Source organism: Hyperoodon ampullatus (genome assembly GCF_949752795.1).
Source record: "Hyperoodon ampullatus genome assembly, chromosome: 2".
NCBI lineage: Eukaryota > Metazoa > Chordata > Mammalia > Artiodactyla > Ziphiidae > Hyperoodon > Hyperoodon ampullatus.
In genome coordinates, this window is record NC_136915.1 from 194,371,599 (window position 1) to 194,384,313 (window position 12,715).

Below are 12,715 nucleotides of genomic sequence, written 5' to 3' on the forward strand. Positions count from 1 at the left end.
TTTTGTTTTTTCATCAAAAGGCCTGAAATTGAAAATTGAACTTGAAAATACTGTGGATCATCATGTAGGGTCCCATAATGTTGTATCACGTTGTAGGTGACTTTGTTTAGTAACCCTGGCAGTATAGTAAAGCATATACTTAGGAATTGGGGATTGGGAATCAGCTAGACATAGATTTGGTTTGATAACATCTACCTTATAGGATTGTCATGAGAATTGAATTAGATGGCATATGAAGTACTAATTTATAGGACCTGTTAAGTTGTAGGTACCAAAACAGAACCTTTTATTATTGTAGTAATGTTACTATTGTTATTCTAACAATTATTTATGGTTTTATATTTATATAATGAATTTGTGAAATTTGTATTCTGATTATTTTGCATGTCTTAAAGGAAGAGTGGTATTTTTCTTGACAATATTTTGGGCTTTCCGAAGAAAGAAAAGCAATGCACAAGAGTAGAAATCATTGCTACCTTTTTTCTCTTTTTGAGAAACATTGTATTTGAATGACAGCGAAACTTTAGCAGAATTTTAGAGTTTTTGCTAGCATGACAGATGTAGTGAAATGAACAAGGTAACATGTATTAGGGGTTAATGTAATGCCCATATGTCAAAATAGCCTTTTACATAAGTCATGGGGTCATCAGCCTTGACTAAGGTTTGTTTGAGGGACTCAGAGTTCAAATTACTTCAGTGGGTTTAGGAACCATTGCACCCTTTGGTTGCATTAATAGGCATTTAATGTTCAGTCTTACTAGAGGGGGCCCAGTCAGGCCCCACAAGAACGTCATGTTTACTCTGAGTCGGCTCAGAGTAGAGCTGGTCCAGAAGGATGTGAGCATAGTGGTAAAAGGCCAAGAAGAGTGTACTTATCAGTAATCCAGGAATCTCGAAAAGGCCCATGTGTGTTTAGCCAAAAAAGAGAAGATAAAAGGGCATGTGATGGCTAAACTATTGTTATATTTTTATAGGTAGATCGCTACAGATAGATTATGAGTGTCATGCGGAGCTTAAAAGGCAGTATTCCTTGGACACGTGTGGTAACCTCAGCAGCAGACAGTGTTGGATCCTAGTGGGTGTTCAGTTCAGGTCTGTCCTATGACTGGTTGAATGAATGAATGAGTGTGTAAACAATGAACGAAAGAACTAGGACAGTGGATAAAATGTATAAGGAGTTGGGATTAGCCTCCAAATGGGGACGGCTGGGGTGCTGCCTCCCGGCACCTGTCATTCTTTCTCAGCACCGTTGGGAGCCCCTTCCCTGTACCTGTGTAAGCTCTTTCAGAGCAGAAGCATTTCTGATGCATCTCTGTTTCCCTAGCAGCTAGTACAGTGCCTGATGCATAGTAAGTACTAAAAAGTGTTAGTTTCAAAAAGAAATGACATTTTCCACAAACAATGAAAAAGTATTGTTTAAAAATGTAATTATGTACTAAGTGACAGAGGCCAATCTGAAAGGCTACAGTACTGTATGGTTCTAACTATGTGACATTCTGGTAAAAGCAAAACGATGGGTACCGTAAAACGTCATGGCTGCTGGGGGTTAGTGGGGAGGGAGGGGTGAATAGGCAGAGAAGAGAGGATTTTTAGGGCCGTGAAAGTATACTGTATGATACTGTAATTACGGATGAATGTCATTATACATTTGTCCAAACCCACAGAACGTACGACACCCAGAGTGAACCCTAACGTGAACCACGGGCTTTGGGTGATAATGATGTGTCAGTGCAGGTTCATCAGTTGTAACGAAAGTCCCACTCTGGGCGGGTGTTGGTAACGGGGAAAGCAGTGCACGTGTGGGACCAGGGGGCGCATGGGGGACCCCTGCACCTTCCTCTTAGTAGTGCTGCTTTTACACAATTACGTCTTTTTAAAAAAACCTGAATGACGAGGTGGTGAACTCACTGCCACTGGAATTGTTCTTGGTAGAACTTAAATGATTGTCAGGAAGTTTAGAAGATTTTCATACATTAGTTGGCAGGTTGGGCCAAGTGAATTTATATGTATATGTGTGTATTTTTATATAATATGAATAGTTCGATAAATACTTGTCGAGTGAATGGCTGTCTTCAGGTTTACCATAGAAATCACCTACTTATGTGAAGACAATCAATGATTGTGTGTATATTGTGTGATTGAAAACTTTTCTGACTTTTTTAATTACAGAAGGCCTTACGACCGGATATGGGCTATAATACATTAGCCAACTTTCGAATAGAAAAGAAAATTGGTCGCGGGCAATTTAGTGAAGTTTATAGAGCAGCCTGTCTCTTGGATGGAGTACCAGTAGCTTTAAAAAAAGTGCAGGTAAGATGACTTTAATTATATAAATCCACGTAAAATTATACTCTGTGAAGAATAAATAGAGAAAAGTACATCCTGAATGATTGGGTCATGACAGTCTTAAGTTGAGAATGACGGGAAAGAATAAAAATTGTACTGTAAACACTTGCATTAAGTGCAATCCATGGTGGAAATCATTTTTTAGTTTTAATACTACTTTTAAAGTTCAGCTGGTTTTGTTCACCCAGATTCAGTAATGACTAGAATGATCTTAGAAAAGCTTTCACAGCTCTAGGTTTTAAGAGGCAGATTTGAGTTGTCACCATGGCTCCTAACTGGACGTGTGGCTACGTGTTGTATCCTGAGCTGCAGGCACTGCAGGAGGAAACCAGGCTCACAGAATGCACTGCCTAATGAAGTCAGTAAACGGCAGGCAAGGGTAAGGGGAGGTTTTCGTTAATGTAGAGAGCCACACTGGCAATAAATGAAAGAAAACTGAAGTGAACTTTATTTACTGGAGAATACAAAAAAAATGAAATAGGTAAACTTAGAGGATTGATGTCCTACGTAAAATCCGCACGTTGTATTGGTGTCATTCTAGCATCAGCTCTGCTCTCCAGTCCTGACTCTGTCTGGGTTCCTCAGGTCCATGGACCTGCCCCAGCTCACCTGGCCAGGCCCTGCCCCAGCCCGAGCCCAGGACAGGTCACTACCCTGACGGGTCCACTCGCCTCTGGTCTCGAAAGCACTTGCCTTTCTGCCCCAGAGTGTGTTTGACATTGTACCGTTTTACTTCGCTTTTTCAGGGAAGGTCGTTCTTGTTCACACCTGCCTGTAGACTTCCCATCTTACTCTGCAGCCCTGGTGTCTTTTCTGTGTCGAAACCTGCAGAACCTCAGTGTCCTCTTACTATTATTATTATTATTTTAATTTCGTAAGGGATCAGTATACTTGCAACAGCTATTGCAGAGGTGAACAGTTTTCACTCATATTTTCAAGCAAATAGTAAATATTTATGAAAGGTTTTATGGGGCATATATGTTAGATATAGAGAATAGGACAGACGCTCTCATGTCTACCACTCGCCTTTGACACACTTCTGCCACCCCCTTCCTTCAGAGGTCACCATGTCCTGAATTTGTGTGTATTGTTCCTTTGCTTTTCTTTAGAGCTTTTCTCCAAATCTGTATACATTTCTGAATAAATCTGTTGTTTGCTTTTGCATTTTTGAACTTATATAAATGTCACATGTTGGTGTGTGTGGCTATGCTTTATTCTTTATATATCTAGTATTCAATATGTAGATATGCGTGTGTATGTGTAGTATTACATACTACGTGTGTATACTATCCAGTTCTTGTTACGTGCTACTGGTTGTGTGCAATTGTTTGCTGTTACAAACAGTACTTCCGTGATGTTCCTGTGTATGTTTCCTGGTGCACACATGCAAGAATCTCCCTTTTGCATGTGCCCGAGGATGGAAGTGATGAGCCCCAGGGCCACGCACGGTCAGTGCTGCAAGTTTATACCGAGTTCTTCCAGCGGTTGCACCGTTGACCTCCTCTCCAGCAGCACGTGAGGGTAGCCGTCTTCTCTCATGTAATCTGCCATTTACAGTAAGAACATAAAATATACAATGCAGGTATTAGTGTTTATGACACAGATGACTTTGGGAATGATTATTTCCTAACAACAGAACTCTGATCCATTTTTTTTTTTTTTTTTTTTTGCGGTACGCGGGCCTCTCACCGTTGTGGCCTCTCCCGTTGCGGAGCACAGGCTCCAGACGCGCAGGCTCAGCGGCCATGGCTCACGGGCCCAGCCGCTCCGCGGCATGTGGGATCTTCCCGGACCGGGGCACGAATGCGTGTCCCCTGCATCAGCAGGCGGACTCTCAACCACTGCACCACCAGGGAAGCCCTCTGATCCATTTTTAAAATGTATTGAATTTCTACTATGTATCTCTGGGCACTGAGGGGGGGGAAAAAGAAGCTAGCAATTTTATTCCCGCTCACCAAGGGAAAAAGAGTCTATCTAGAGCAATGAAACGTTAAACCCTGGGGCGTGGATTCCTGGTTTCCCTAGTTCGCAGAAAGGAAATGTTAGTATGAGCTGTTGGCGTGGCCAGGCTGTCGAGGTGAGACCGGATCCTGGAGAGCTCTGAAACCAGGAACAGGACTTTGAGTAGGAGGGAAGTGAGGATTCACTATGGATTCTCTAGGAGGGTAATAATCTTCAAAATTGGTTATTTTCAAGATAAAAGTACAAGCTGAACACACAGAACTGACTAGAGAGAAGACAACTGCTGATTTGCCCCAGGTGTCAAGGTGGGGCTGGCTGGCTGGCTGGCTGGCTGGCTGGCTGGATGGATGAATGGATGGATATGTGGGTGGATGGATGTTTAGGTGGGTGCGTGGGTGTGTGGATGCTTGGATGGATGGATGGATGGATATGTGGGTGGATGGATGGATATGTGGGTGGGTGGATGGATGGATGGATGGATATGTGGGTGGATGGATGGGTAGGTGCGTGGGTGGGTGGATGCTTGGTTGGGTGGGAGGATGGGTGGGTGGATGGATGGGTGGATGGATGCATGGATGGAGTGAGAGACCATCCAGGTGGAGTCCCTGCGGCCTTCCTGGCTTCCCTCGCCCCCCTACCCCCCACCCCCGACCCTGAGTGTGGACAGAGAGTGCTCAGTTCTGTCTCTAAGGATTGCATTTTAAATCACAGAACCTTGTCATTGGAAATACTTAGAAAGAAGGGGAGAAAGAAGGGAAAAGGGAGGGAGGGAGAGAAAACAAAAGCTCTTCCAGGCCTCTTGTAATACCGTCTACATCGTTTCTGGTTGCCTGTATCTTTCTTTCCTTTGACTGGAAAATTGAATGGACAGGAGTGGATGCGCATGGTCGTGTTTCCAGTCGGTGCAGGGCAGATGCCCCTCCAGCTGCCCACACTTCACACTATGGTAAACCCCAGACCGCTGCCTCCCGCTGTGCCGAGTTCAAGTTTGTCCTTTGGGCTTTGCCTTCTTCTGTGCTTCTTAGGGTTGCTATTGGGACATATTCTGGTTTAAACGTAACTCCTTTATACAAGAGAGAAATGATGCTGTAAAGATATTCTTAGCTTCTGTAATTAGGGAACAGTATCTTAAACCTTTCTGAGGAGAAATATATTTGCATTTCAGACACGTTATTGATTTTTGTGATGCATTACACTTGCACTGAACAATAAAGACCAGGGTTCTTCCTTTTTAAAAATCCACCTCTGCAGCTTAGTATGAAAATGTTTTAAACTGTTGTTGACCAGACTCTTTTCCTGTCTGAAGAATCCTAGCCCCTCTTCAAAAAATTCATAAGGAATCAAACATTGAATTTCCTCATGCAATTTGTTATTTTAAGGCTACTTTACTGGTCTAAAGGGCCATGTCACTGTTTCCAGCTCTTCTAGAATCCTTCCTGGTTGAGTTCATGTGTTGAAATGTTGCGTTTATAACTCATTTCTCTGCTCACAAATCTTTGATGAGACTCTCTAGAAGCAGCGTGCAGGTTCCTCAGCGTAGTTCTGCAGGCTCTTCTGTACTTTGTCCTGTGTGTCAGGTTTCACTTTTCTGTGGCCATCTTGCCGGAAGCCCTGGTGACTTTCCTGGATGTTTGCCTGTTACCTGTGTGTGGAAAGGAAAGAGTGTGTACTGAATGCACGTTCCTCCTTTGAAATCATAAAGAGGTTGAGAGCCTGCAGTGTATGACAGCATTAACCAACCTTCTAGAAAATTTGCCCACATCCCGTCATGATTTGTTTGCCAAAATTAAGATGGTTCTTAACTGATGGAACCTTTTGAAATTCCACATGCTGGCTTTGCTGCCCTGTCTCCCTGCTTCCCTTCCTGCTGCTCGTTCGGTTCACTTCTCCATTGTTAGCGATCACCTGATGTTCAGCGGTTAGTGTCTTAAGGCTTTGAGAACACCAGCATGAACAGAATAACGGGGCTCATGGATCCCAGTGGAAGTGCAGCCAAGGCACGTCTGAAATAGTGAGGGAGGAACCACAGTGGATGCAGCCTTGAGGGGCCCAGGGTGAGAGGGAGGTTGGGAAAGTCTTCATAGGCGTCGGGCTGGGTCTCAGAACCACAGTTCTTTGTGTTGGACAATTATCAAAGAATTGTTTTGATCTGGTCCACTTAATCTCTGTTTTATTATACTTAGTTCATTGATTAGAGCTGTGTAATTGGAATTGGTAGACGTGATGTTATAGCATGAACTTTGGGTTTTTGTGTCTCAGTTCTTTGACCTTTGTTACCCTGACTTTTTAATCGTAGGTGAAGTAGTTTGATCCTTAGTTCATTAATGCTTAATTTGTCTTTCTTACTCTTAAGTTGTATGCCTAAATAATACTGTTTTGCTGTGGGACATCCATTGTCAGTCAGTGACATTTATTAGAGTCACTTTTGTATAAAGAACTTTTGTATACTTACAAACAAACATAAATAGTGATAATATACAGTATTTGTTCAGATTCACTCTTTTGATCCGGGTGATCTCAAAAAAACTTTCTGAAAGGACAAATATTCTTTGATATTTGTTTTACTTATATTTACTTATATTTGATGATTATGTTAAAGCATTCATCAAGAAAATCACTTTTTAGAATAATTAATGAGTATAACTTGCTTTTTTACATGTGTTAACTTTAAAGATTTTGCATGTTTGCATGTAATTAGACATTAGGATTTGCATGCAATTAGAAATTTGTGGGCAGTAGCTTCTTCCGTAATGCATACACTGATTTTAATATATTTGTAACACTTTATAGCCATATATTCAGTCTCTTTTTCAGTGTTCACTGTGATTTCGGAATTCGTCCTGCAGCTTTTATTAACTTCATTATTTAATCCCTATAGACTTCTTTGAAACTTTCAATACATACTTGAGCAAATGAAAATTAGGAAGCATTTGTAAGAATAATTTATATTATATATTTTTTAAATTGGAGAATAATTTAGTAATTGATACTAGTTTACTTGTCAAGGAGACAGAGACATCATCTTAAAAAATTAAAGCTTCGGGCTTCCCTGGTGGCGCAGTGGTTGAGAGTCCGCCTGCCGATGCAGGGGACACGGGTTCGTGCCCCGGTCCGGGAAGATCCCACATGCTGCGAGCGGCTGGGCCCGTGAGCCATGGCCGCTGAGCCTGCGCGTCCGGAGCCTGTGCTCCGCAACGGGAGAGGCCACAACAGTGAGAGGCCCGCATACTGCAAAAAAAAAAAAAAAAAAAAAAAAAAATTAAAGCTTCTTAATTTTATTTGTTTGTACTTTCAATTTTATTTTAGGCATTTTGAGGCATATAAAAATGTAGTAAATTTTTAGCCTTATTGAATGTTTAGAGAATGGGGCATTCTAGTTAACAAAATTTGGGGGTTATAATGAATTAAGATATATACCATAAATAGATTACTAACATTAAAATATTTAACTGATACAGTGGACATCAATGAAGTAATTTAGTTATTTGTCCATTTTTTGATGTTTCACAGTTTTTTTTTTTTAGCATCTTATGGTACCTTAGGGTCATCATTAAGATAAATGCAAGTTTTGATTATATGAGTTTATCTTAAAATTTTTAAATGAGAAACTCTTCTAGTGGCCAAGCCCGGTGAGTAAATATTGTTCTTTGTGTGAATCTTCTCTCTCCTCGACATCCCCACTGTCCTCCCCATCCTCTCAGTGTAAGGTGCTTCTCTTTCCTTGACTTGGGATGCGGGGACGTCATCTTCACTAGGGTTTCTTCCCCTTAGTCTGTGCCCAGCCACCGTCATTCTCTTCTGTCCTTGAAGCCCATCCAGTTCAGTATTCGTTCCATCTTGCCCCTTGTCTGCCAGTCTGCAACACCCCCCCCTTTTTTTTTTCTTTTCTTCTTAAATATGTTTTCAGCCCCTTGCTCTCATTTTCCTCTGTCCCGTCGCTGGCCCCAGGCTGACTCTGCCGAGACCAGGCGTCACGGTTGCTCAGCACGCCCCCCCTCCCCCCCGCACCCGGTCAGCTCGCAGCACTGTCACAGCCCACCCTGCGCTCTGCTTGTCCTGTCTTAACTCTCCACATCCCCTCTTCATCTCCCCGTCTCATTTCTCTCCCATTCTATCTTTCCACAAAGCTTGTTCTTTGACCTCATCCTGACCACGGCCCTCTATTCCATATTCTCTAGACCTCTTATTTAAGGTCTGATTTTAGTTGCTTGCGTAAGTTTCTTGGACCTTTGTCAGCTATTTGAGCAATGCGGATGTTTCCACTTTACAATCTCCCCCATCTTGCTCCTGTCTTGCTAACCCCCCGGGCAGGGTTTCTCTTCACTGGGTATTTCTTCATTTCCCCGTTCACACGTAGCCACTGTTCCACACCCCCTAGCATAGAAGGGTTCAGGTTATTTCTCGGAGTTTTGCTTACCTTTCTTTGGAAATGCACTCTCCTGTACTCCCTACTTGGATATATTTTAACCACGGTAGTGAGAAGAACACAAACCAGCAGGTACATACGATTACAGTGTTGTCAGTGGTGGAGTTAAAAACTACCACCTACTCTGAAGCCTCAGCCACGGCCCGTCTGCCTTCACGCTTAGTGGAAACGGGCATCTCCTGTGTGACAGCGACGACCTCTGCCATCTGCTGTGCTTTCACGATTGCACAGCCATCCTAATTCATCTTCCCCGCCTGCGCTCTGGACAAGATCTTTCTCTTCTGTCTTCCTGGAGACTTTTCCGGCTGCTGCCCGTTTCTCCCGCATCCGCCTCTCCTCTCCTGCAGTGTCATCACTTGACTTTCTTACTGACGTCTCCGTAGTAACTGTTGCTTCACCACCCACAGCTTCTTCAAACCACACTGGCTTGGTTCTCCTGTCTTTCTGGTTATCCCTTATTTCCTTCAGTGGCATCTCTTTTTCCCACTCGTTTCAGGATATTTCTCACCGTCATGATTTTGGATTGTTTGCTTCTCCTGCACCACCCTGACCCCTGTAGGGTGGCTTCTGAACCTCTGGAAGCCCTGACGCCCTGACTAAGCTTTGCTGAGCCTCAGGCTCTCAGGAAGTCTGAACAAAGGATGAATTTCCTGTGGTACATATTAGAAGCTTTTTAATTTTAAGCAAACAGGGCTGATTGAGGCCCTAGGAGTTAGATCACTATATACCAGCCTGTTGAGTTAAAAGGCATCCCCTTGGAAACAAAGGGTTTTGGTTTTTTTTTTTTAAGTAATCATGGAAAAATTAAGGGCACAGACAGGTATCTAGTTCCTTGCCATCATTTGCCAGGGCCTTAAGGAATCCACGAGGAAGAAATTGAGTCCGGTCTTTTGACTTGAAGTTCAGACACGTTGGTGCATGAAGAGAGGAAGGCTGGCGGCCGCTGGCTTACAGGCCTGGGTGTCAGAGGAGCGCGGTTCCTGGCTCCAGTGCAGAGCTCTTCGAGCCCGCACCCGGCTTAACTTCCGCCCCCCCTCCACCCCTTAGGGGCCTGTGTATTGAGTCAGGGAAGGGCTGGTGGTAGAGACTTTCATTATTCGGAGATTATCTTGTTCGATGATTGTAATTTACGTCTAGAGAGGCCACTCAGCCCTTCTGCCATGGAGTTTCTAACTCCCTCACCCGTCTTCCATCCTTCAAATAAGAAAGTCTGTGCCTACCACTCAGCAAGTGTGGGAACCAGAAGTCATTGTGGCGCACCTGCGTTGCAAGGGGCAGGAACACCGGGAAAGACAGAGGCACAGTCCCAGGGTGAGATCAGAGGAAGGACGGAGGGCACGTGGGAAACAGGCCTCAATGTGGGACAAGCTGCTCGGTTCATTTATTCAGGCTCTGTGAAGCTGGTGAGGCCCAGATGTTTGGTTGAGATTTCCATTTATGTGAGATTTATTTAAAGTAAGATGTAACAGGTTTGTCAAACTCTCTCAGTATATTTTTTGAAATACTTCCTTTGCTACATTTTAAGTGTTTTTTCTCCGAACAGATTTACAGATGCCCTTTTAAGGACATTTGTGTTTAAGTCACTTGAAAGCCTTTTCCCTCCAAAGATACCCAGTGTTAACCTTTTCAGTTTCATTAGTCGTGAGTAATTTTGGCAAAATTTAAAGGTGACAAAAGAAAACTTTTTTTTTTTTTCTTTGCGGTACGCGGACCTCTCACTGTTGTGGCTTCTCCCGTTGCGGAGCACAGGCTCCGGACGCGCAGGCTCAGCGGCCATGGCTCATGGGCCCAGCTGCTCTGCGGCATGTGGGATCTTCCCGGACCGAGGCACAAACCCGTGTCCCCTGCATCGGCAGGCGGACTCTCAACCACTGTGCCACCAGGGAAGCCCAAAAGAAAACTTTTTAAATGATTCAGAGAATACCAAGAATGTATCAGCCAATCATTTGCCTAAACACTGCTAATAACTTTGCTCTTATCAAACATTAGTTTAAAAACCCAAAGAAACTTTGGTAGAGCTGGAAAGATGCCTTCTGAAGACAGTCTTGTAAATAGTTTATGAAAATCCAGATTTTTTTTTTTCCATGTGTATTGCCTTTTCTTGCTCACGGAATCAGACAGCTTTGAATCTATGTCTGCGAATGATTTAATCTGAAGATTCAGTTTCTGTTTTTGTCTTGACATGCTGGCTAAGAGAAAAAGCAAGATAAGATACTTCTGAATTTCCAATTAAAAGTATTTGGTTCAGAATTTAGTTTTGCCTTAAATGCTCCAGTAATGCTTCATTCCTCAGTGTTTGAGAAGTGACTTTTGGTATTGAGAATTCAGTTCAAGTTAAAAGTTAATTTGTAATTCTGAATTAGGTTAATTATAAGTTGAATTAAAGATTCATGATTTCATCATGGCACCGTTCTATCTTGGTATTTTGTGTCTAGTTAGGGTTTCCTAGAGCTCTCATACACATTCTCATCTCGCTCAGTCTTTCGTGTTTTAATATTTTTCCATCAGAGAGACATTGATTACTGGGAGATTAGATTTATACATGTCTCCAAGTTTGTGATTTTTTTTTTTTCATTTTAATCACTAGTACCAGAATGATCCTTTCTCTGTTTCCTTAAAAAAAGTTTTCAGGAATTCCTTCAAGGTCTAAGACATTCAAAATTTTGTACTTCCCCACATTTCTTCAAGTTGTATCAAGTCCCCTGTGAGTGGTAGTTCCCGAGAATGGCATCATAGATAAGTAGTGTGTGTGTGTGTGTGTGTGTGTGTGTGTGTGTGTGTTTCATATCAGTAACTAACATCGAGTTCAAAATTTTCTGTTTACATTAATATGTGTTATAGTTGTTTGATTTGTTATTTAGTGACAACATCATTTTTCTGGCACCTTTTGGCATTTTGGGTAATGAGTGGCTTCCCTATGTGAAATGGCTAAATGTAGAGTTTACTCCTTTAAGTAATGAACTTGTCATTTTACTTATTTCTGTAAGAAATCTTTCTGAGGTGCATTGCACTTTCCTGCATATATGAATCAAGCATTGGAAGCCTGGGCAGCCACACCCCGCCCCTCGAGGTGCTCACGTCACTTTGTGCAGCAGAACTTGCCGGTTGAGTGTCATGTTCTGTGCTCCAGGCTGCAGTCTGCCCCTGACAGTGTGCATCCTGAGGACTGCAGGCTGGTTCCCTTATTTGTAGCTATAAATAAACATAATGATAAGTTGGCATTCAACACAGTTTTGTGAATCATGGAAAAGCAAGAAAATGAACGTGTTATCCTCATTAATGCTTGGAGTATTGACTTATTAAGATTTATTTATTGTTAATTTTCCATATGCTTGGAACATTGAGCGATTTGTCTTCAGAGACATACTAAAGAGCCCTTTGTATTATTTATTTTTATGTTTTTTACATTAGATCAACGTTTCTCAACCTTTTCTTTATTTTCACCCCTCACCTTTTTAGACATTTTTTCCCAATTATGTCCCCCACCATGAAATTTTAATTCGTAGATACAGTGTGTCTGTTTAGGTATCGTATGTATATCTGTGCTTAAAAAGTGTAAGACTTTGTCACCCTCTCTCTGAAGAACCAATTTTCACTTCCTTGGAAAATTGACAAGGGTATCAGCCCTGTCAAGAATGCATGCATTAGACCTTTTAGACCTGATTTGATCATATAGATTAATGGTTCAGAGCTTGGGTTATAGTTGGATAACTTGGAGAATGAATTCTGGCTGCTCCATTAATTACCTGTGTGAACTTCTGCCAATTTCTTAAGCTTTCTAAACCTACTTTCCTTCATGTGTAAAGTGGGAGTACTAACATTATTGTCCTCATGCGGATTAAATGAGAATTAAACGAGGTGGTTCATGCAGTATATTTAGCACATATTGTTCAATATTTTAACTGTTATTATATTAATATAGCACAATCTCACAACTTCCGTGCTGTTCGATTTGAACTTAAGACTTGAAATATCTAGCTC

General features: G+C 42.2%; 1 protein-coding gene across 1 annotated transcript in view; it reads left to right on the top strand.

Moving 5' to 3' along the window:
- NEK7 (NIMA related kinase 7) overlaps positions 1-12,715 on the top strand; it is an 84,998-nt gene that overhangs the window by 15,762 nt on the left and 56,521 nt on the right. Inside the window, exon 2 of the mRNA XM_079697591.1 lies at positions 2,170-2,310. Coding sequence (XP_079553717.1) covers positions 2,170-2,310 — 141 coding nt within the window. The remainder of the gene's footprint in view (positions 1-2,169; positions 2,311-12,715) is intronic.